The 23,337-nt window shown below is 39.4% G+C and overlaps 1 protein-coding gene across 3 annotated transcripts in view; it reads right to left on the bottom strand.

Moving 5' to 3' along the window:
- Nucleotides 1–449: 449 nt before the first annotated feature.
- The window catches only part of LOC149186612 (AP3-complex subunit beta-A-like), a 227,823-nt gene continuing 204,935 nt past the window's right edge, over nucleotides 450–23,337 (bottom strand). For 2 of the 3 annotated variants that reach the window (XM_089411072.1, XM_089411073.1), the window contains 3 exons: nucleotides 1,393–2,666; nucleotides 880–1,146; nucleotides 450–646 (listed from right to left, as the gene is read on the bottom strand). In XM_089411072.1, coding sequence (XP_089267198.1) covers nucleotides 589–646; nucleotides 880–1,146; nucleotides 1,393–2,666 — 1,599 coding nt within the window. In that variant the 3' untranslated portion in view covers nucleotides 450–588. The other variant, XM_089411074.1, reaches the window with a different exon arrangement.

Here is a 23,337-nt window from a genome sequence, read left to right as displayed (position 1 = left end):
CAATCAAATCACTCTTATAATGTAGGGAAGCTAATTAACATCTCTCACTTTCAATGGTCAACATGTGAAAGGATAAAAAAACAGGCCTTTTCTGCTTTTTGGGCTCTCTCCAATCAAGGGGGTAGAAATTTTCAAATATACCAAATGAAACAATCACAAGAATGCAGCCACATCATCATCCTGTTTCCCATTCCCCACTAAGAATGACTGCTCACATTGAAATTCAGCACCGCACATGTGGTTATATACAATGCTTGATTATTAACTTTGACTTTCAGTCAAAACTTCAACTAATCTCTTCAAAAGATTCAGCCCGAACACTACATCTTCACAGTTTACTTTGACTAATACAGGTAATTCTGAAACACTATAACAACCTTCTGCGGTGACTGTGATCAAACAAGGTATGCACCCTGACAATGTCTCGCTGCTAAACCTTAGGCACAGGCCTTGAACATCTCCATGCCCACCAGATTGATCCATGAATGATGTAAAAATTGGGATTGTTACAGATACCACAGAAACATGAAAGTTGCTGATAATTCTAGATACAATAGTTCGGGCAACAAAAATAAGTTGATCATCATGCTAAAGCTGGACATCATTTCCATCAGAGGGCATTTGAAGATGTCCTATAAATGTGCACCTGGAATTAAAGGAATTATTAGAAACTAAGTAGCTTTGGATCCTTTTTGTCACAATTCAAAAAATTCTCAATCTTCAATCACCATAAAATAAAAAGGCTACTATCACTAGATAGAGTTTAGGTACATAAGGTTCCACTCTACCATTAGTAGTATAACAATTCATAGATAAACTATTTGTAGTAGTATAAGAATACATAGATAAATTATCTTTACATGACAACTTTAATTTCACCTGCGAGAATTTTCCAGCATGCTTGACATATGAGATTCTTTAGATGTAAATGCAATTGAATTCATAGAAAGTGGTCTCAACAAGGCCCCTATTTCAGGCCTCAATCTAACAGAATAACATCTCTTATTGCAATAGACACCCAACTTGAGAGGTACTAACTGATGATGAAAGGAAACATACAACTCTGCCTTTATTGTTTGACCTGGACCAAGACAGAGAATCTCTTGCATAGAAATAACTTTTGGTGGTTCTGATGAAACCACAGGTCTGCAATACAATCTAGATTTTACACGTTAGCTCTAGCCCAGACTCAAGAAAACTGCAACACATTCAGAAAATTAACAGAAAAAAGAACTCCATATATGCAACAATATTATGTGGAAACATGGAGATGAGAGTGAGAATGTGTGTATGTGTGTTGAAGGGGGAATCCAGATATTCAAAGACTTCCATCAATTGAACTATAGCTTGGAACTAAGTATTTTCCAGTAGATATCAAGGTTAGAAGCTTACTGATCATGTAATTCTGTCGTTGGAGCTCCAGATTCCACAGGAGACTCTATTGACTCATCAGCTTTGACAACAATGTTAAAAATTGCATCTGCTGAATGATTATAGAAAAAAAGGCGAACACAGACCATCATTGGTGAATAACATGACTGTGCATTAGAGAATGCATACATGACATTCATACCATCCCCATTTGTGAAATCTAAAAGTGTATACTTCCTTGGCTCTCTATCCACAGTTCCTATTGACAGGTTGGCATAGCCAGATAGTATAGATTCTTTTGCAGATGAAAAAGGGCCAGGAACAGGAAGGACTGGCCCTAGCCATGACTCCAATGCATCATGGTGCATCAGCAGTATACTGTCAGAAATTGTAGACAGATCATAGTGATCAACTTCTTTGTCTTTTCCATGCTCACCATCGGATAAAGAGATTAGTGGTTCAACATGTCTTTTTTCCCCAACTTTGCTCTTTCCTTCTACATCTCTACTCATTTTATCATTTGACTCGGAAGCTTTCAACTTCACACAAGAGTTTCTAGTCAAGCTACTTGGTGAATATCTTGACCTATCCTTGCACATAATTTCAAGGTCTGAGCCTTCACTAACATTTGATTGATCAATTTCTTGGTCAGATCCACTTTCAGGGCCCTGCAAACTTCCTTCACTAAAGGAACAATCAGAAGACAAAGTTGTATTATCATTTATATCAGCGGAACTATCTTGATCATTATCCTTATCCTTGCCTTTTAACACAATAGGTTGCTTATCCTCATTGGTCTGATGGATGTGAATCTGACACAGACTACCTGGTTTTGGTAAAGATCTATAACCTGGAGCTGTGTGTTGGACAATGTGAGAAAGGGAACCAGGCAAGAAAACCCGAACATTGCTTCCTGGATGCAACAATGTAGCCACCTTGGGTGAAAAAAGAACGTGTTTTGCAAGTGCAGGGAACAAGTTTGTATGAAGCTCTTGCTGTGAAAGAGATGTTTCACCAACAGCATCCTTTATAGAACTGCCTTGAGATTTGTCTGATTCAATACCCTTAGGCCCAGGTAAATCAAGTAATACAAGGTGTTCTCCTTCTTTGGAAGTTTGTGGAGCATGATTTCCTTCATCCAAACCAACACCAGATAAATAAGGTTCTAAAAGCTTTTTGAGCATATGTGCTCGATCTCGAACATCATAGCTTAAATCACATTTTCCCATGTCAAGTACATAGTTTTCCACCAACAATATAATGTTTCGATCAACAGCCAGGGAATGCAAAACTACCTGCATAAACGGATTTGATTGATGAGATGAACCATCTACATATTACTTATTTAACATTCTCTAGAAACATTACAACCAAGCTACCAAGTGCATCTGAGAGTGTCAACCTGGACTATGGTATATAAAGATTCAGTCACAAAAGATTCACAACAATACATAGGATATACAATCAAAGTTATAAAAGTTCAGACGTCTTAATGACTTCTAAAATCACAAATGATTTGCCAAATCATATTTGTCCATCTTGTTGCAGATGTAACTAGTGTCAGTCTTCATAATTATGTCATCACTGTACTCGTAAAAAGAAAGAAAGAAAAAAAAGAAAATTGTTTATTATGAAATGGATTGCTTGCCCATTGTAGGTCAAGCACCCATTGTGTGCTTTAGGATTTGTTGAGTCATGTCAAAAGAGTCAAAGTCATGATGTAATAGCCCTTGTGTGGCTCAAGAATCAAAGAAAGAAAAATATTATTGTGTAAAAGATGAGTCTAGAAGCCCACCAAAAGGTAAGTTGGCCTAGAAGAGGCCTAATCTGCCCATCAAGAAGCCTATAAAAGAGAAGCTCGAGCTCATTAGAAGGAGATACAACACATCAAGTTTCTGATCTGATCTAAACCAAGAAGGAAGAATGAAATTTCTAGGAGAAGCAGCAAAGAAGAGGAGGAACCGAATTTGTCTTTGGCATCTCTAGTTCACACATGCGAGTCCACTCAGATTCATTTTTGCAGAGAATTCATTGAAGGGTGGCTGGATTATCTTTTGGTGGTTGGTCTTAGGTCAAGGTCTTGGAAGTCTTCATTGAATTGATTCTATAAGAAGAAGTTTCTGGGTTTTCCCCTTTGTGGGTTTTGCCCTGACTTGGAGCCTATTTCTGGTGTCTTCTTGTTTGCATTGTGATATTCTTATTGGCATTTGTCTTGATGATGAACAGAACAACATAATAATAATGAAGCACTAATCTAATATCACAAACAAGTGTCAAGAATAAACAGAAATCAAGTGTATAAAAACCCTAATCTATTCTGCCCTAGATTTCTCAACATGGTATCAGAGATAGGGCTTTGAAGAAAGGGCAGACAAGGAGATCAGATTGGCACCAATTTAGCTCAAGAAGATCATCTATCTAGGACCATGCTCATAGAGGAAGAGGATCGAATTTCTGGGCACTCCGCTAAAAGAAGAAACCCTAGGATTTGACGTTTCCGCTGAAAGAAGAAACCCTAGCTCTTGCAAGGGAAGAATAACACCATGATGATGATGTGGACAAGGTTGATCTGCAAGTTGGATGTAAGAGGGCTAAGATCAAGAGGGAGCTGGCATGTTCTCAAAAGATTAGTATTTTATATGTCCCTTTCTTGATTATTACTGTTGTTGTTATTTTAGCTATTAGTCTCTTGTCCTTGTATATTTTGCTTGATTGTAAGTGTTCTTCCATGGCCTCCTAGTGAGGATTGCAGGTATATATTAATGGTTTCCTAGTCTATAGCAGCAGATGGAAGAACAAAGTGAAGTTGTGACAAGTGGACTCTCCCGGAAATAGGGATTTGTGTTGAGAGATATTGTCCTAGTTGGGATCTGAGTTCAGAAGGAGCAAACAGATCAACAAGATTGAAATATCTCTTGATCTATGCCAAAAAGAATTCAGTGATGATTTCCAAGATGATGGCAACTTAAAAGAGAGGTACAATACAAAGGATTACTACCTCAGTGAGAGGGAGAAGACTATGAAGGGACATTTTTGTCAAGTACACTTCTGTTAAAAGTTTATTATCTTTATGACTTCTATGTCAGATGGATGAAAGAAGTGTACGTAAAAGCTACCTCAAGCCTGTGAGGTATATGAAGAAACCTTATGCTTGTTAGCAGAAGGAAAGTTTTGTACAGACTCCTCTTGGATTGATGGATCAAGGTTGATCCCATATGATTTGTTTTCTAACAAAAGCAGAGGAGCTCATGTTTTAGAGAGAGTTGCATTGACCGAAAGATTTTCTCTAGAGGGAGAAGTTAAGGCCTTCTCTAACCCTTGTCTTAGCTTCAGAAGAGTTGACCCCAAAATTCAAGTGGAAAAGAGAGCAAATCAGGATTTCCATGGCAGGATCTATTTAAGAAAGAATACCAATTTAGGGTACCAATGTAACCAATATGATGGATCGAGTGAAAGAAGCAAATCAGTTTATGGTTGAGCCAAGGAATGTAGCTCAACATGTGTTGAAGTACCGGCATGGTATAGTTGGTCATGCAATAGTCAATTATGGTTTGAAGGATGTCTCAAATAGAGAACTACAACTGCAGCAATTCACATTGGTTGAGTGTTGAAGACAAAGAGAATTTGCATACTGCTTCAGTTTGGACTCTATTATGATCTTTTGGATGAGCAGGACACAGATATCTATTGCACTCGATCGAGTATATTGTAGCTTTGTTGGTAAGTTGAGAAGCAGTATGGCTCCAGCTTGCACAATTGTTTAATCAGGTGCAAATGACAGCTTGATGACAGGTCGAGGCACCTTGATATCTAGTACTTATACGTGGTATAGGAAGAAAGTAGTGAAGGTTGAGTATATCCCCATCGATGAGCAGACAGTTGATATTCTAACAAAGCCTCTGCGTCGGGCAAAGTTTGTATACTTCAGGGATAGGCTTGGACTTATGGAGAACCCCTCTATTAGTGAGAGGGAGTATTGATGTGACATCAACAGGGGCATGGCTTGGACTGTTAGTGACAAGAGGAGCATGGCATAGACTGTTGACGAGTGGACAACAAGGGCATGGCTTAGACTGTTAGTGACAACAAGAGCATGGCCTAGACTGTTGATGAGTGGACAACAGGGGCATGGCTCGGACTGTTAGTGACAACAAAAGCATGGCCGAGACTGTTGATGAGTGGACAACAGGGGCACGGCTCAAACTGTGAGTGATAATAGGAGCATGGCCCGGACTATTTATGAGTTGACAACAGGGGCAGTAAATTTTCCCGAGCTATTGGTAAGATAGCATAAGGGACGGACATTCTCAAGAGGAATGGACACTCAATAAAGTGGGTGTCTTTTTCAGCATCATGACCTAGGGTGAGGCCTTTGGAGTTGGGACATGGGTGTCCCTAAGGTTTGACCATGGGTGTTAAAATTGGCAATTAGGGCCAAACTCCATGTGGGTCATCTTATTAATGGAAGCTGATATTTTTCTTGGATCCCTCTCATCAAGAGGTGTAGGATTGATCTAAAGAACATCCGATTCCAATAAGGTCAGCCAACAACCAAATAAACCCCACATGTGCTCAACATTTTATTAGTATAAATAGAGGTGCCTTAAAAGTCATTTGGACACACTCACTTGGTATCTCTTCCTCTCTACTTGTCTTTGGGTTTTGGTGAGAGGGGAGATCCTAAGGGATAACACTGCCCTAATGGAGAAAGGTTCTACGCTATCTAGAGGGAGTGCCCTAGGCTCTACATTGCCCTAATGAAGAAGCCCTAGACGTAGGAGGAAAGGGAGATCTAGCACAAGGAAGGAGGCCTAACAGCAGACCTTAATGCAGTCCTATCATGCCCTAAACTATACGTTGTTCTGGAAGGGTTTGAGACAGCCCTTAGACGCAGCAAAAGGGATACCCTAATAGTAATAAGGAGGCTCCCATTCGCTGCCCTAACCTGCCCTCATACGCTGTCCAAGGAGCCCTTATACATTGTCCTAATCCGTTGTCATAAGGAGGCCTTAAGTATGCCCTAGCCACAAATCTAAGGTAGAGTTACAATTGAGTTAAATGTGCCCTAGCCGCAGATCTAAATGGAGACTTAGCCACAGATGAAGGAGAGCTCTAGCAGCGGTTAAGGGAGAGGTCTGGCTGCAGTTAAAGGAGGCCTAAATCTGCAGCAAAGAGAGGCCAAATCCACAGCAAATGAGGAGACCTATACGCAGCTAGGAGAGGAGGCCTAATCTACAGTCAAGAGGAGCTCCTATACATTATCAAAGGGAAGTCCTAATCTGTCGTCAAGCATAGACAAGATCTGCAGCAAAAATCTAAGTGTGTTGTAGGTGACAACGTGTTGTAGGTGTTACAGTGGGACAGCAGTATAGCTGTACATGATCAATACATGTACAGCAAGGTACAGCGTGTCTAAATAGGACAGTTGCAAGCATGATGACAATGGGACAGCAATGAAGCTTGGTGGAGCAAGCAAATGGGACAGCTGCAAGCATGGTGAAACATGGGATAGCTGCAAGCATGGTGAAGCATGGACAGCAGCAGCATGGTAAAGCATGGACAACAGCAAGCATAGTGCTGCAAGTACATTGGGACAACAGTATAGTACTTGGTGCAGCAAGTAAACAAAGCAGCAATGGTGCAGCAAGCACATGGGTGGCGACATGGTGCAGCAGTGGCACAAGGTACAACAGTGCCAAACACTGGGACAGTAGTGCAGCATGGTGCAGCACAGTGAGGTGCAGCATGATGACGAGATGCAGCACAATGATAGGTGAAGGAGTCACCTTGGAGAATCAATTGAAGCAGCTTGTCTTCAACTGATCTCATGTATCATCTTCTTAGAGATGATCTATGCTTTTATCTAGACAAGTCAAAGTGTTGACTTCTGTTGTAAATGTACTATCTTTCTCTATCTCTCTGTTGAACTATTGAAGAACACATAAGAAGAATTGATCAAGGGTTTCCCCACATTGGGGTTTGTCTCTGGCTAGCGCCACATCTTGTGTCCTCTTGTCTTGGCTTGTCTTCTGCGATTTATGTTTATGTTCTATCTGCAGTTTACTTTAATGCTGATGTGATTGCTAATCTGGAAATTGTGAAAATTGAAATAAATTGCTCTAAGCATAAAACATACCTAAACTTAACATGGAATCGGAGCTGAGGTGAAGACAATGCCCAAGCAAGAGTGAAAGAGCAATCACCTAAGACAGTTGGGAGGACAAAAGGATCAATGGATTCCTCATCCCTCTTCAAATTCACCAAGGGTGAAATCGAAGCAGAGAACATTATCAGAATGGCGCAACGAAAGCTTATGATGGCCTACCTAAAGATCACTTCATTGGGAAGTCTGGATCTAATGGTGGAAGGAAAGGTAGATGACTTGTTTGGCCATTATGCGAAGGAGCATCTGAATGGTAGGAACACATCACTTGATGATGATAACAATCATTCTAGGGACATCTTCAATGATCAGAGGAATGACAGGTAACGGTCGACTCTTCAAAGAAAGCAAGGAACCCCGGGTATGAAGAATCAAATGTTGGTTATGATAAGACAGAGAAGCGTTATCTTGTATTGGCCCTCTCCTTTGGATTCTTTGGGAATCTGGCTTATTGGTTGAAGTGCTTCAACGCACTCCATCGGATAGAAGGGTGCTCTCTCTAATTTGGTAGAGATGGAAACAATTGTGGGATTATACTTGGATCCGATGCCACCTATCCTGAAAAGGGTGTAGGGAATGTTACCCCTCAATTGAATGAGGGTAACTTGATTCATTTACAGAGTCTTTTTTATGTACTTGATCGAAAGAAGAACCTGGTGTCCACTTTAGCATTGAAAGTCAAAGGTCACAGGGTGGCATTCATCGATGGAAAGGTACGTGTTTGGAAATAGAATTTTCAAAGATGCTTTTATCTTTGAGTTTAGGGTTGACAATTTGTATCAAGTTGTAGGATGGTCCATTGGGGACCATGTCAGTTGACAGATCTCATCTATAGCATCGGAGGTCTACTTATGGGGCTCTACCCGATGTGAGTCAGATGGTGACTCGAATGCTTGAATTCAAGAAAAGCATGAAGGTACATGTCTAAGATGTGCCGAAGGAAAATCTTACAAAGGGACCATTCCCCTCATGTAGTAGGTCCATAAGTTTGGAACAACCCGAGGGGTTTGAGATTCATGATCGAGAATCTCATGTGTGCAAGTGTAAGAAAGCCCTCTATGGCTTGAAGCAAAACACCTCGGGTTTGATATGAGAGGATAGTTGTCAGATGAAGCTGAGATTCACTAAGAGTGAAGCCAATCCAAACCATTTTTTGAAAGTTGTGTATGATAGACCTCTCATACCGGCACCTTTTGAGGACGACCTATTTCTGAAAGGTGCAGACCCTCTCATTTACAGAAGTAAGAGGGAGTTGGATTCTGAATGTGGAATGATAAACTGGAAGCCCGTGACTACCTCAAGGATCTTAACTTTCAGAAGTTATATGGTAGTGATGCCGGACCTGATTTGGGAAATGCCTCTGAGTTTCATAAACTCATTCGCATTGATGTTCTTGGTGAACTTCTGTCCAGACATATGTTTTGCAGTTAGCATGATGAGCTCATATATGGTTAAGCCTCACTGGATTGGTGCCAGGAATCTTCTGAGATATCTTCAGGGCATAATCTCTCTTGGATTGAAATACACTACTGGAAATATGAAGTTGCATGATTACTCGAATGCTGACTGGGCAGGAAGTGTGGAGGATCACTAGAGCACTTCTCAGTGCTAGTTCTCTTTGGGTTTTGCTTCGATATCATGGATGAGCAAGAAGCAGAAGTCGATTGATATAAGCACCGCTGAGACCGAATACATAGCTACGAGTATGATCTCGTATGAAGCTGCATGGTTGTGGAAGCTCTTCAGTGAGTTGTTTGTACACATGATGAACACCATCGTGATCCTCTGTGACAACCAGGGGGGGATTCGATTGTTGAGAAATCCCGTATTCAATGATTGCTCCAACAAATAGACATCAAATACTACCTTATCTGGGATATGGTACGTCGATGAGCGAGGAGGCTCCATCACATTGATACTGATGTACAGGTCGCAGACATTTTGTCAAAGCCCTGGGGAAAGGTCAAATCTGTGACTTTCCCCAACGACTTGGAGTCGCTGAGAGACCTTCTTATAAGGGTTCTGCATGTTGCATGCATTGAGCTCTGGGGGGCTTGGGGTACTTACTGGAGCAACACATGACCATAGGGCGACTCACCCTCCCCTAATGGTGCATTGTGTACAGGGTGAATGGCTCAGGCTTCCCTTGTGATACCCCGAGGCGACTTTGGGACAGGATGATTAGTTCTCCTCTCAAGGCATCCTACCCATTCAGTCTGGGACTCATGGGAAGTGGCCCTCATCTGATCAATGAGCAAGGAAATGGGGTTAGGGATGATAGTAGTACTATCAATGGACACATCGTTGTATCTATCGTACTCCCTATGCTAGGATGACCTCCATTGATCTAGGATCAGTATGAGTGGTTTGAGACACTCTCTTGTGATATTGATCTGGGATCAATAAAACTGACTTCGGGTCAGTAGAGAATGGTATGAGACATTCTCGATCAATTCTTCTTCTTCATGGTTCAGCAGAGCAGAGCTCAGCGGAACAAAGCTCAGTAGACCAAACCAGACCAGACCAGACCAGAGCTCAGCAGAGAAGAGCAGAGCAGTGCAGGGCACTGATGGCAAAGATAGTACAGTCAGATATATGGATCAGTGAATGGAGTTTTCCCTAGTTGAGAGGGAGCGTTAAAATTGGAAACTAGGGACAAACTCCATGTGGGTCATCTTATTAATGGCAGTTGATATTTTTCTTGGATCCCTCTCATCGAGAGGTGTAGGATTGATCTAAATATCATTCGATTCCGATAAGTATTCATGGAGATATGAATTTATTTGTGTTATGGGAAAATTCATCAAGGTCGGACAGCAACCAAATAAACCCCACATGTGCTCAAAATTTTAGTATAAATAGAGGTTCCTTGAAAGTCATTTGGACACACTCACTTGGGATCTCTTCCTCTCTACTTGTCTTTGGGTTTGGTGAGAGGGGAGATCCTAAGGGATAACGCTACCCTAATGGAGAAAGGTTCTACACTATCTAGAGGGAGAGCCCTAGGCTCTACGCTACCCTAATGAAGAAGCCCTAGGCGTAGAGGAAAGGGAGATCTAGCACGGTGAAGGAGGCCTAATAGCAGACCCTAACGCAATCCTATCATGCCCTAATCTATACGTTGTTCTGGAAGGGTTTGAGACAGCCCTTAGATGCAGCAAAAGGGATACCCTAACAGCAATAAGGAGGCTCCCATTCACTGCCCTAACCTGCCCTCATATGCTATCCAAAGGAGCCCTTATACACCGCCCTAATCTGTTGACATAAGGAGGCCTTAAGTATGCCCTAGCCGCAGATCTAAATGGAGACTTAGTTGTAGATGAAGGAGAGCTCTAGCAGCCATTAAGGGAGAGTTCTAGCCGCAGTTAAAGGAGGCCTAAATCCACAGCAAAGAGAGGCTAGATCCACAGCGAATGAGGAGACCTATACGCAGCTAGGAGAGGAGGTCTAATCTACAGTCAAGAGGAGCTCCTATACGTTATCAAAGGGAAGTCCTAATCTGCCGTCAAGCATAGCCAAGATCTGCAGCAAAAATCTAAGTGTGTTGTAGGTGACAGCATGGAAATGTGTGTTGTAGGTGTTACAGTGGGACAGCAATATAGTTGTACATGATCAATACATGGACAGCAAGGTACAACATGTCTAAATAGGATAGCTACAAGCATGATGACAATGGGACAACAATGAAGCTTTGGTGGAGCAAGCAAATAGGACCGCTACAAGCATGATGGCACATGGGACAGCTGCAAGCATGGTGAAACATGGGACAACTACAAGCATGGTGAAGCATTGACAGCAGCAGCATGGTGAAGCATGGACAGTAGCAAGCATAGAACTGCAAGTACATTGGGACAACAATATAGTACTTGGTGCAGCAAGTACACAAAGCAGCAATGGTGCAGTAAGCACATGGGTGACAGTGTGGTGAAACAGTGGCACAAGGTACAACAGTGCCAAACACTGGGACAGTAGTGCAACATGGTGCAACAAATTGAGGTGCAGCATGATGACGAGTTGGAGCACAATGATAGATGAAGGAGTCACCTTGGAGAATCAATTGAAACAGCTTATCTTCAACTGATCTCATATATCATCTTCTTAAAGATGATCTATGCTCTTCTCTAGACAAGTCAAAGTGTTGACTTCTGTTGTAAATGTATTATCTCTCTCTCTATCTCTCTGCTGAACTATTGAAGAACATATAAGAAGAATTGATCAAGGGTTTCCCCACATTGGGGTTTGTCCCTGGCTAGCGCCACATATTGTGTCCTCTTGTCTTGGCTTGTTTTCTGCAATTTATGTTTATGTTCTATCTGCAGTTTACTTTAACGCTGATGTGATTGCTAATCTGGAAAAGATATTGAGCTAACTGTGAAAATTGAATTAAATTGCTCTAAGCATAAAACATACCTAAACTTAACAATGGGTGATGGAACCCTTAACTAGTCGGAGTACCAAGAGTTGAGGCGCCCACGGATCATGGTGACTAGTTGAGTGAGTACCATTGGTTAGAGAGTGCTAACCTAGGTTGTGGTACCTAATGGATAATGATAATGTTGATGTAGCTCAAGAGTGTTGACATAGATGATGATGTTATCGATGAGTTGTAATTTTTCTTAGAGAAATTTGTCAACATGAGAACATCTAGATAGTCATTATGGTATTAGTTAAGAGGGAGTGTTGATTTTTATAACTATGGTCGATCTTCATTATAAATATTTTTGTCCTTGATGTATTTGAATAGCAAGTTCATGCTTGGATCAAAAGAAAAATATTATTTTCAAATGAAAGAAAGTTTAAATTTTCAAATCGAAATTTTTGGCTACAAATTAGTAATGTTGGCCTCCTCCTAGTCAAGGCGACCCCTTTAAAAGTTTAGGTCAGCTCCAGCGAAGTCACACCAATTCGGATGGCTTGTCCACTATATATATGATGCATTCAACTCCCCTTTAAGACCAATTTGGATCTTCTGTTCAGAGTGATTTCCTGAGGAAGAGAGTATGATGGGTCTGAGGCAAGCATACGAAGCTCTGAGGCTAGCATACAAAGGTTTGAGGCAAGACGAATTGCAAGACAAGTTGTAGGATGAGTTGCAGGACGAATTGCAGGACGAGTTGAAAGACTAGGGCAATCTGAGGCAGTTAAGTTTGACATATGAGGCAACTAGCGAAAGGCCTATTCTGAGCCAACAAAGTATCACCTATGAGGGCTAGCAAAGCAGCATTTCTGAGGCAAGAATAGAGCATGTTTCTTGGGTCAGATTAACTTGACTAGGAGGATGGACCACGGTCCAGGTTAGACCTAGTGTTTGACTAGGATGTATCTCTATTGACTTGAGGAATTTCTCTATTGAAAAGGTTGTTGGATTTTACCCCCATGCGGGTTTTCTTAGGGTAAAATAATGTCTTCTTTTGTGGTTGCCTCTTTATGATTTCTTGGCATATTGTTCACGCCCTCTATGTAATTATTTTATGATGCATAATGAATGTAAGATAGCATTTGAATAAGAAAGAATCATAAAAAATAATTATCAACTTGGAGAACTATCTAAAAATCAACAAGGAAGATTCGCTTCAGTGTCAGAGGAGTTAGCCTCGGAGATTGAAATGAAGGATTCTAGCCAAATACACTATTTCTTGGGATTGGAGATTTAGATTTGGTGGATCTCACAATGTAGAGCCAGTTGATTGGATCCTTGATGTACCTAGTTAACACCAGGCTTGATGGTTGAGGTACTTGCGTGATATAGTAGCTATGGTTTGAGATATGCCTCAGGTGGTGAAGTGAAGCTACAACGATATACGAATTCAGATTGGGTCGGGAGTGCAGGGGACATAAAGAGCACATCAGGGTGTCGCTTTAGCTTGGGATCGGTTATCATATCCTGTTTCAGCAAGAAGATGACTTTTGCCACACTTAGTACAGCAGAGATGAAGTATATCGCAACCTGTGTCGCAAGTCATGAAGCAGTATGACTTCAGAAGCTTTTTGCAGGACTATTTGTTTAGGTCACTTCATCTGAGAAATGGTGCGTAGTGGAGCTCCAATACACATACACAAATGAGCAGATTGTAAACATTCTCACCAAGCCTCTGTCTAGAGTGAAGTTTGTATACTTCAGAGACAAGCTTGGCGTGATGCAGAATGTCTCCCTCATTGAGAGGGGGGGTTGATGTCTTTACAAGATCAAGGCAAACCATCCCCTAAAGCCATAAAGGACTTTCGTTGGGTCATAAAGGATTTTGACCAGGGGAGATGGATACATTCACCTGAGAAGCCAAAAGGACTTGACTAGGCCATAAAGGACTTTGACCAGAGGAGATAGATGTAATTCATCTAAGAAGCCATAAAGGATTTTGGCTGAGGGTGAATGGTCCAAGGGAAAATTCTCTCCTGAGAAGACAAAAGGACTTGGCTGGGTCACAAAGGACTTTGACCAAAAGAGATTTATACATTTGCCTAAGGAGCCATAAAGGATTTTGACCAGAGGTAAAAGACCGTGGACACTCACATTGCCCACTCTAAGATGGAATTATCTATAGACATACATCAACATAGCAAGCCGATGAACTTTTCTTATAGAGGAGAAATTTCAGCTAAGGGAAATTTGTTGCAGCCAAGGAGAACACCCCCCTTACTAAGAGGGAGTGTTGATTTTTGTGTAGCATCGGTAGGTATTTCCATTTGCCAAGAGGCCTCCTAGGTTGGCCTAAGAAAATTATGAAAGTAAAAAATAAAATTATAGTTTTTGGGCTTCATGTAGGCTCCAAAATGTCAAGTCAGCACCACCATGAAAGGGTGTGACTCTTGGTGAAATTTGCCCTATTTGACTAGTTGCATCGAGAGGCGCTCTCTAGCCCAGTATGGAAGAGATGTTGTAAGGTTATGTTATGTTATGTGATGTGATGTTATGTTATGTTATGTAAACATTTTGACTAGGTCAAATTACATAACAATAAAAATAGAATACAATTAAAATAAATAAATAAAATTAAGAAACTATAATGATTAATTAAAACATTTTTTATTATGTCAAATTACATGAAAATTAAAATTAAAATTAAAATAAAAAAAGTATATATATATATATATATAATTATCAATTATTAATAATTAAACCAGCCTAGATCCATACAAACTACAGATCTACGAAGCACCAAGAGGAATCAAATCTCTTGAGGTGCAAACCTCTTTTAGAGTGAAGAGATTTGATCTCTCTCGACGCTTGGTATATCCAGAGTTAAGATGGATCTAGGCTGGTATATATATACAATGAGAGCTCCTTGTTTCAACCGCTCACAACACAACGTATCTTCTCAAGCAGCCGCAGACAAGAGCAAAAAGGAGGACAAATTGACCAATCTTTGACCAAGTCAACAAAGCTATTATTTGACCAAGTTTGACATGTTGTTTGACTGAATTATTTGGCCTAGTTAGAATGTAGAAGACACTGACTTTGACCACAGAAACAGGTCGAGTTTGACTGCAAAAGTGGACTATTTTACCATGAGTTTGACCGAAGGTCCTAAGTTGACCACAAGAGATAAGTTGATCAGGCTGCAAGCTGACCAAATTGACTATTTTGGGTGGTTTGACCAATGTTGACTAGCTAGTAGTTTGACCAAGTTTGACTAGTGTTTAGACTTGGATTTTGGCACATATTTCTAGACAAATTTGGATTTGTAAACATTTGCTGAAGAAAATTTCTCCTAGAAGAGGAGTTGTTGGGTTTCCAAATTAGGAAAAAAAAATTGTCTCTATTGTGCATGGTTGTTTCTTTATGATCTTAATACTTACGCTGCATTACTGTTGAGATTTTCTATGTATATTGCTCGATGATATCAGTGGGATAAAGATAAATTGTTAAAGATCATTAGATAGTAATTATAATATCAAAAAAAATGGTTTCTACTATGCATAATGGTAGAAAATTCAACAAAGACCTCAATGGTTCACATAAACAATTAAGGGATTCTCAAGCGTATGTTTGAGGCTCCTAAGAGCACATTTGCAGAGAGCATGCCTCCAAAGAAGTTTCCCAACTATATGGCATTGATGATCAACATCATTGATTCCAAGCCGTCCAATTTTCAAGAGGTGGCAAACTAGTAAGTATGGCAGGATGCCATGGTGGAGGAGTACACCTCCATCATGAAAATGATATTTGGGATATAGTTCCACAACCAAAGGGGTAATTAGTTGTGAGTTCCAAGTGGCTCTATAAGATCAAGCATGTTGTAGATGGCAATATTTAAAGGTTCAATGTGACATTTGTAGCGAGAGGGCTCTCCCAAAAAGAGGGAGTAGACTATGAGGAGACTTTTGCTCCAATAACCAGGTACATTTCCATTAGAGCAGTTATGTCTATAGTTTCAATCATGGGATGGAGTATACATCAGATGGATGTGAAGATAGCTTTACCTAATGGGATCATTGAAGAAGAAGTGTACATTTAGCAACCTCAAGGCTTTGGAGTAATGGGAAGGAGTCTCGTGTTTGCGAGATTAAGAAAGCCTTGTACGGATTCAAACAAGTGCTAAAAGCGTGGTATTCCAAGATTGATGGATATTTGTTAAGCATGGGCTTCACCAAAAGTGAAGTAGATCCTAACTTATATTATATAATTGTTGGGAGTGATCTGCTTATATGTTGATGATGTATGTAGATGACTTGTTTCTCATAGGTGAAGAGAAGCTCACGGTAAGGTGCAAAGGAGATATGGCCATTGAGTTTGAAAATGAAGGACATAAGTATGATACAATACTTCTTAGGTTTGGAGGTATGGCAGAGACCATGTTATGAATAAAATATTCATAAAGAACAATTAATTAAATAATAACATTAATATAATAATATTAATAATTTAATTAATTAATTGCCCATTAATTATGAAAGGGAAAAGATCAAAAGATGTGACCACTCACCTTCATGGCTAGTCAATGCCTATATAAGCACACTGCCACGGAGAATTGTATCACCATTCATTTTCTTCAATACAATCCAATTACTTATTTGACACTTACAAATACAAGACTACACACAATCATATTCTTGCAACAGGCTTTGTCTCCTATAGTGGTATCAGAGCCTCTCAGTCCTCGCTTCTCAATGTTATCATTCCGCTGTCAAATTCATCGCTCCCAACATACCTGTGTTCCACTGCTCCATTGTTCCACAACTGCTCCGCATTCTCCAATTCATTACAACATCGTTCTACAATTCCTTCGATAGTACCACTGCTCCACTAACGGGCTCTGGTATCAGTTCAAATCCATAGCTTTCTGATGGCTCCTAACTGGAAGTCTCACAAAACAATATTGCGCGGGTTTGGACCGCCACAACGCTGACAACATCGTCGATATCAAAATTAGTCTGCCCGACTGTCCGACTCTATTTGTTCCTTTTGTCGCATTCCTGTCTCTTTCCCTGCCTTCCATTGTCGACTCGTCGCAATCCACTGATTTGAGTCGTCGATTCATTCGACCATTTGTTGACCTCAAATCTCGTCTCCCCGTCCATTCATCATTTCCATTGACCTTCATTACCACGAATCCACCATCCTATCCCCCACGAACAGTCACGCATAATTTTAATAGTTACATTAACATAGTCACCTAAATTTTTAACTATTATACATGCAAGTTTTAACCCCATACAGAAATTACCTGCATACGAATTCTAAAACACAGAAAACAAACAATGCGAGAGCATAACAAATAAAACACATATACACAGAGATTTTCCCTGGATCACAAAACCAGGACTACCAGCTTGATTTTTTATTATATTCCTTTCAATGTTACAATACATATTTATACATGCCAAAGCATCCAATACCATGGACCAAAAACCATCACGTCCAAAACCATGTGCGAAAATCATGCACAAAACCATAAGTAGGTTCGCCCAACCTAACATAGGGTCCAAAACCAAAATTTTCCGGGGCGCTACCCCGAACCCCATAGAGTGGGGTTACCTGCACCCCTCAAACCCCTTGTGACTCCCCCCACTACGCAATCGGCGCAACGAAGGGGGATCTTCCCCCCCCCCCCCCCCCCCCCTTCTAACCCCCTGGTTAACTACGTGGGCTAGTCTTGGAAAGAATATAACACAACCCAACAATACAATTATAATTATATAGTTATATTATATAATTTATAATTATTAAATTATATAATCTATATGTAAAGCCTTAAATTTGAAATTTTTAACAGGATATAACCATTCAGAATAACATAATTTATTAATTTGATGTTGAGTACCTACTTGGGGTTTCTGTGGTTGAAGATGCTTTTGATTTGCTCCAGTTCCCGCTCCCATTACCAAAAGACCAAAAACCTCCCAACCAAATTGGGTACAATCTCGGTACCCAGCTCCAAAATACTTCAAATTCAAAGTAGTTTGGCCCCCATGCCCAAAAGCTTCAAGAACAACTGCTCAGTTCTTCTCTGTGTCTTTCTCTTGTAAGTTCCTCCTCTGCCTCTTTCTGTATAAAATTTTCCCTCCCCATTTCTGCAGTCCTTTCCTCCTTTTATGCTCTAGAGATTACCCTCCCACTGCTCCAAATTTGTCCACCGCTTTTAATTTGATAAGCTCAAAATTGCAGAGGCGGTCACCGCCTTCTCCTCTCCTGATTTGCTGACAATGCCTCTTTATCATAATATCATGTTTCCCTTTTTGTTTAAATCAAATAGTATTATGGTTTTATATATACTTCTTTTTATTATATTCATAATTTAATACATATATACTTCTCTTTATTATATATATTACTTTCCTTTGATTTTTATAGATATATATATATATATATATAATGGTGGCGCTGCATAGATCAGGTACCCTACTATATTCTTGTTAGTTAGGTATTCACTTCAATAGTTAATTCGTCACCCTAAATATTGACGTTTTTCAATATTAATTAATATATATACTAGTGCAGTGCAAGCGATGCATGCGTATAGATAGTCTACTTGGGGTAGCTCAGTTGGCAATGGCCGTGGAAATGAAGTCTCACAGAACTGGAAGTCTTGGGTTCAAATCTTGTGATGTCCCCCCGATCGAGGTGAGAAGTTGGACATGATAAAGATGTAGTCCTACCAATCTTACAAAAAAAATATAGTTTATAAATAATTTAATTATTAAAAAAGAAAATTTGTGTGTTCTGCAAAAAAGAAAAACAAAACCAAAATGGTGAATAATAATAATAATAATGACGAAAACGACACAAACAAATATCAAGAAATTGATAAGGTACAACATCGCCTCGACAATGTCGAAAAAAAGCAAACAAAGCTAGGAAAAGGGCAAAAAAGAATAATCAAAACTCAAGAGGAATTATCAAATGAGATAAAAAAGATAGAAAACATTGAAAAAATGTTGCAATGCATGCAGAACTAGGAAAAAAGAGACTTTGATTATCAATGGCAAGCCTTATTAAGGTTAAGAGATGAAGACAAGCGTGAAGTAGCCCGTAAGGTTAAAGAACAAGAAGAAAGAATGGATTAGTTAAAACAAAGAGTGAATTCATTTTTTACTAATCCCTTAATCGCTCAAGAACCAACACAAAATCCCAAAACTCTAGATAGCGAAGATCACCCAAATCATGAAATTCCACACATTCTACAAATACATTTCTTAAAAAGACTATCAACAAATTAAGGAGCTACCCAAGTAGGATTGTAAAGACCATCGGGGTGCTATTGTGTGGGTTAATAAAATGGAAGCCATTTTTGAATCAAACCTGCCAAAAGGTGAACGATAGAAAATCATGACCGCATCCAACAATTTGGAAGTTGAGGCATTTGATTGGTTCCTATGGTGGTTTGACAAATGTGACGCTTGTTCCTTTCTCTGGAAGAACTTAGTGGATGCTTTGCTAAAAAGGTTTTACAATGAAGAAGAAGATGATGTCTACGACAAATTTGTTCATCTCAAGCAAAAAGCTCTGTAAGCGAATACACCCACAAATGGGAAGTATTGGCTACAAGCGAAAGAGGATTTACTGATGAACAATTACTTAAAATGTGTAAATGTGGACTTAAAGATTATATTCCTACAGAAATGAAATTGTACAAAACACAAACTATCGAAGAAGCTAGACATGTGGCAAGGCTTATTGAACAAAAACATAAGTTCAACATGCCTTCATTCAAGTAAGACGAAAATCAACAACAGTACTCAGGTAAAAAGGAGAAAAAAAATGTAGATATTGTGGTGACAAATGGACATCAGGGCATAGATGCCTTAACAAGAAATTATATACTTAAGAAGTTGAGAAAGAGTCAAATAGCTCAAGTAATGAATCAAAAAGAAGATAAAAAAGAAAAATAATTGTCGCAAGTGCAGAGAAAATTGGACACCAAGGCATAAATTTGAAGACACATCCTTACACTACTATGAAATAGTAGATGGGAGGCAAGTTGAAGTACAAGAACGTGATGAAGAAACCGTTATTACACACAATGAAGACTTAGATCCTAAGGAACCATCATTAGCTGCAATCTCATGTGTCCAACAAAATCAGGATGAAGGAAGCAATTTTTCAAAAGATCAAAAACAACAAGAAACTACAATATGTTCCACCACACCTTCAAACGTAGAGAAACCAATCTCCAGAAAGAAAGAAGACTAATAAGCTTACAACACCACAAACAAACATGACAAGAAGGTTATGACCTAAAACCTGTTAGAAAATCAGAAAGGCAGAAAGATTTTCTTATTATTGATAATTACTTGTGATGTTTCTTATTATTACGATTCTTTATATCCTTTTTCCTTTAGTTCATCAAGCAATTACCAAAGCAGCAGCACATAAAAAAATAGACACCAAATGTAGGCACTATGCCAAGGAAAAACCCCCCTCGAGGGGAAAACCCAGAAAAGAAATTCTTCCTTTCAATAGTATTCTTTGAGACTCTTCACCCTAGACCAAGACAAGATCTTCCCTCCACACCAAGTCAACCTCCCAGAATTTCGACCCCTTTCCAACAACTTCGACTAGGTAACAGCTTCTGGCGACAAAGAAACTTGGAAGACTTCGATCTCCCAATCTAGAGCACGAACCAGAGAGAGAGAGGCACTAAAATTTCGATTTTTCCTTTCTCCATAGACTTCCCCAAACTTGCATTCACTTTAACTTCCCAACAAAAAACTTCGCACTTTTCCCAGCTACAAGAGATATCGAACTTCTTGTGAAATAGTGATGCTCCAAATGAATTCGATGTGCTTGTATTTATACGCTCCACGTGAGGTCAAATAGGGTCCTTAGGCCGACTTGATATTCTTCTAGGCTGACATGGTGTGGAGGATACATAAATCATATTTGACTCAATACTTAACCTTTTTACATGATTAAAAAGCCCAAGAAGGGTCTCTTTAAAAGTACAATGACTCTATTGACTCTGAATAAATCCTAGAAATCCTCAATGGGGACTTTGACCTAAAACAAGGTGACTCAAGCATGAAACCCATGCTTTAATAAGTCACAACAATAATAATAATAATAATTCTTTTCTTTATTCTTTTGACAAGTACATTATATGATGACTCAAATACATTAAATGAAGACCGAACCTAGTTACATTTTCCCACAAAACCCTGATGCTTAAAGGGATCATAAAAGGTAGGAATGTCAATATACACGTGGATTCTGGAAGTACTCACAATTGTATAAACATTGGTCTTGCTAGACAACTTAGCTTTGTGTATGCCCAATAAAGGACCTGACCATGACTGTTGCTACTAGGCAAAAGTTCAAAGAGATAGGAGAATGTCATAAGGTTTTAGTCCATATACAAGAACTAGAGCTACAAACAGATTTATCTGCCCTACCACTCAAAGAAATGGATATAGTGTTAGGTGTGGAATGGATAATACAATTAGGAAGCTATACTACAAACCTTGAAGAATAGTTCATGGAGTTTAGTTGGCAAGGACGACATTATAAATTATACAGTATTAACACTTCCAGCTTCAAGGAAAGTACAAATACACATCAGGACTTCACCAACTCATAAGGCACAAACAAAGTCAAAATAAAAAATGTCATTCCATAGCAGTGTGTTCAACTAGAGGAAACCCTTCTTGTTATGCTTTGAGGACAAAGCATCTCTAAAGGGGGTGGCAATGTTATGAATAAAATATTCATAAAAAAACATTAATTAAATAATAATATTAATAATAAATTAAATAATTTAATTAATTAATGGCCCATTAATTATGAAAGGGAAAAGGTCAAAAGATGTGACAACTCACCTTCATGGCCAATCAATGCCTATATAAGTACATCACCATGAAGGATTGTATCATCATTCGGTTCCTTCAATACATAAGACAATTACTTATTTGACACTTACAAATACAAGACTACGCACAATCATATTCTTGCATTAGGTTGTCTCCTATAAGCCAGGGGAGATTTTCCTTGAACAACTAAGTATGCAACTGAGATCCAAAAGAGATCTCAAATGGAGGACTAAAAACCTGTGGCCAACCATGATCACCAACCTAAAGAAGGTGACTACTTTCGATTTAGAGTTGGTGGAACCCCTGTTGTAGATGCAACGGAAATGTTCCTTGATATATTTGGTCAAACACTAGACCAGACATATGTTTTGCAATGAACACCTTGAGTTAATTCATGGTGGAGTGAAGGAAGGAGTATTAGGTAGCAGCAACACGTGAGCTTCTCTATTTCAGGGTCACAATGAAGTGTGGTCTGAGATGTCTTGGAGATGGTGAGGTAAAGGGTAGGGATACATAGACCCAGATTGGGTAGACAGCGCAGCAAACAGAAAGAGTAATTTAGGTTGTTGCTTTAGTTTAGGATCGGTGATGATATCCTAGGTCAACAAGAAGTTGAGTTCTATGGCATTTAGTTCAGCAAAGGCAAAGTATATGGCAGCTAGTACAACGAGTTGTGAGGCCATCTAGCTTCGCAAGTTACTTGCAAGTTTATTTAATCATGAGTTGGATCCTATAGTTATGTACTATGATAATCAATGTTGTATCAAACTCTCTAAAAATCTAGTTTTTCATATCTCTCCAACCACATAGAGATTAGGTATCATTTCATATGATAGAGAATTTAGAAGAGAGTTGTGAATTTATAGTATATTCCCATGGATCAGCAAGTAACTGATATTATGACCAAATCCTTACTAAAAGGGAAGTTTTAAACCTTCAAATGTAAACTTGCATCGCTGCAAAATTCCTTCCTCATTGGAGGAAGTGTTGATGTTTGTAGCTCACACAAGAACTTTTACACAAGTTTAGTCTAGATGAACAGTTCTAGTCCCTACAACACTAAGAGATCTATCATCACCAACATATATATTTTTTGGTGTTATAATCATTTAAAGAAGAAAACATGGCTTTGTTTTTGGCCATGTGATAAGAAGCTCCAGAATCAATGAGCCACTCATGAGAATGAGAAGAAGAAGATATATTTAGTGCATAACCAGACCGAGATGCTTGACAACCACATGCAGAAAGAGTTATTCTTGAAGATAAAGTTGAAGTTGAAGAGTGCTCCAAATGGATGTTATGCTTCTTCATTACTTCTTCCAAGGCTTCCATCTTCTTAAAGCATTTGGATTCTAAGTGGCCATCTCGATTACAAAAGTTGCAATGTCTATCAGTCTTCTTCCCTTTGTTTCTATTTGTCTTATCATTTTGTTGAATTGATTTTTCATTTTGAGACTGAAATTGCTTAGGACCCTTGCTTGGTTTAGGACCATTCTTTTTAGGATACTGCTTCCTAGGATTCTTTGAACTTGGTTGTTGTTGGGTAGCTCAGGCTTTCT

This window comes from Pinus tabuliformis, chromosome 3_1 (genome assembly GCF_031772625.1).
Source record: "Pinus tabuliformis cultivar Carrire ecotype Pingquan chromosome 3_1, CPIR1, whole genome shotgun sequence".
Lineage (NCBI taxonomy): Eukaryota > Viridiplantae > Streptophyta > Pinopsida > Pinales > Pinaceae > Pinus > Pinus tabuliformis.
Note: the sequence above shows the minus strand (reverse complement) of the source record. Positions and strands in the feature narration are given on the sequence as shown.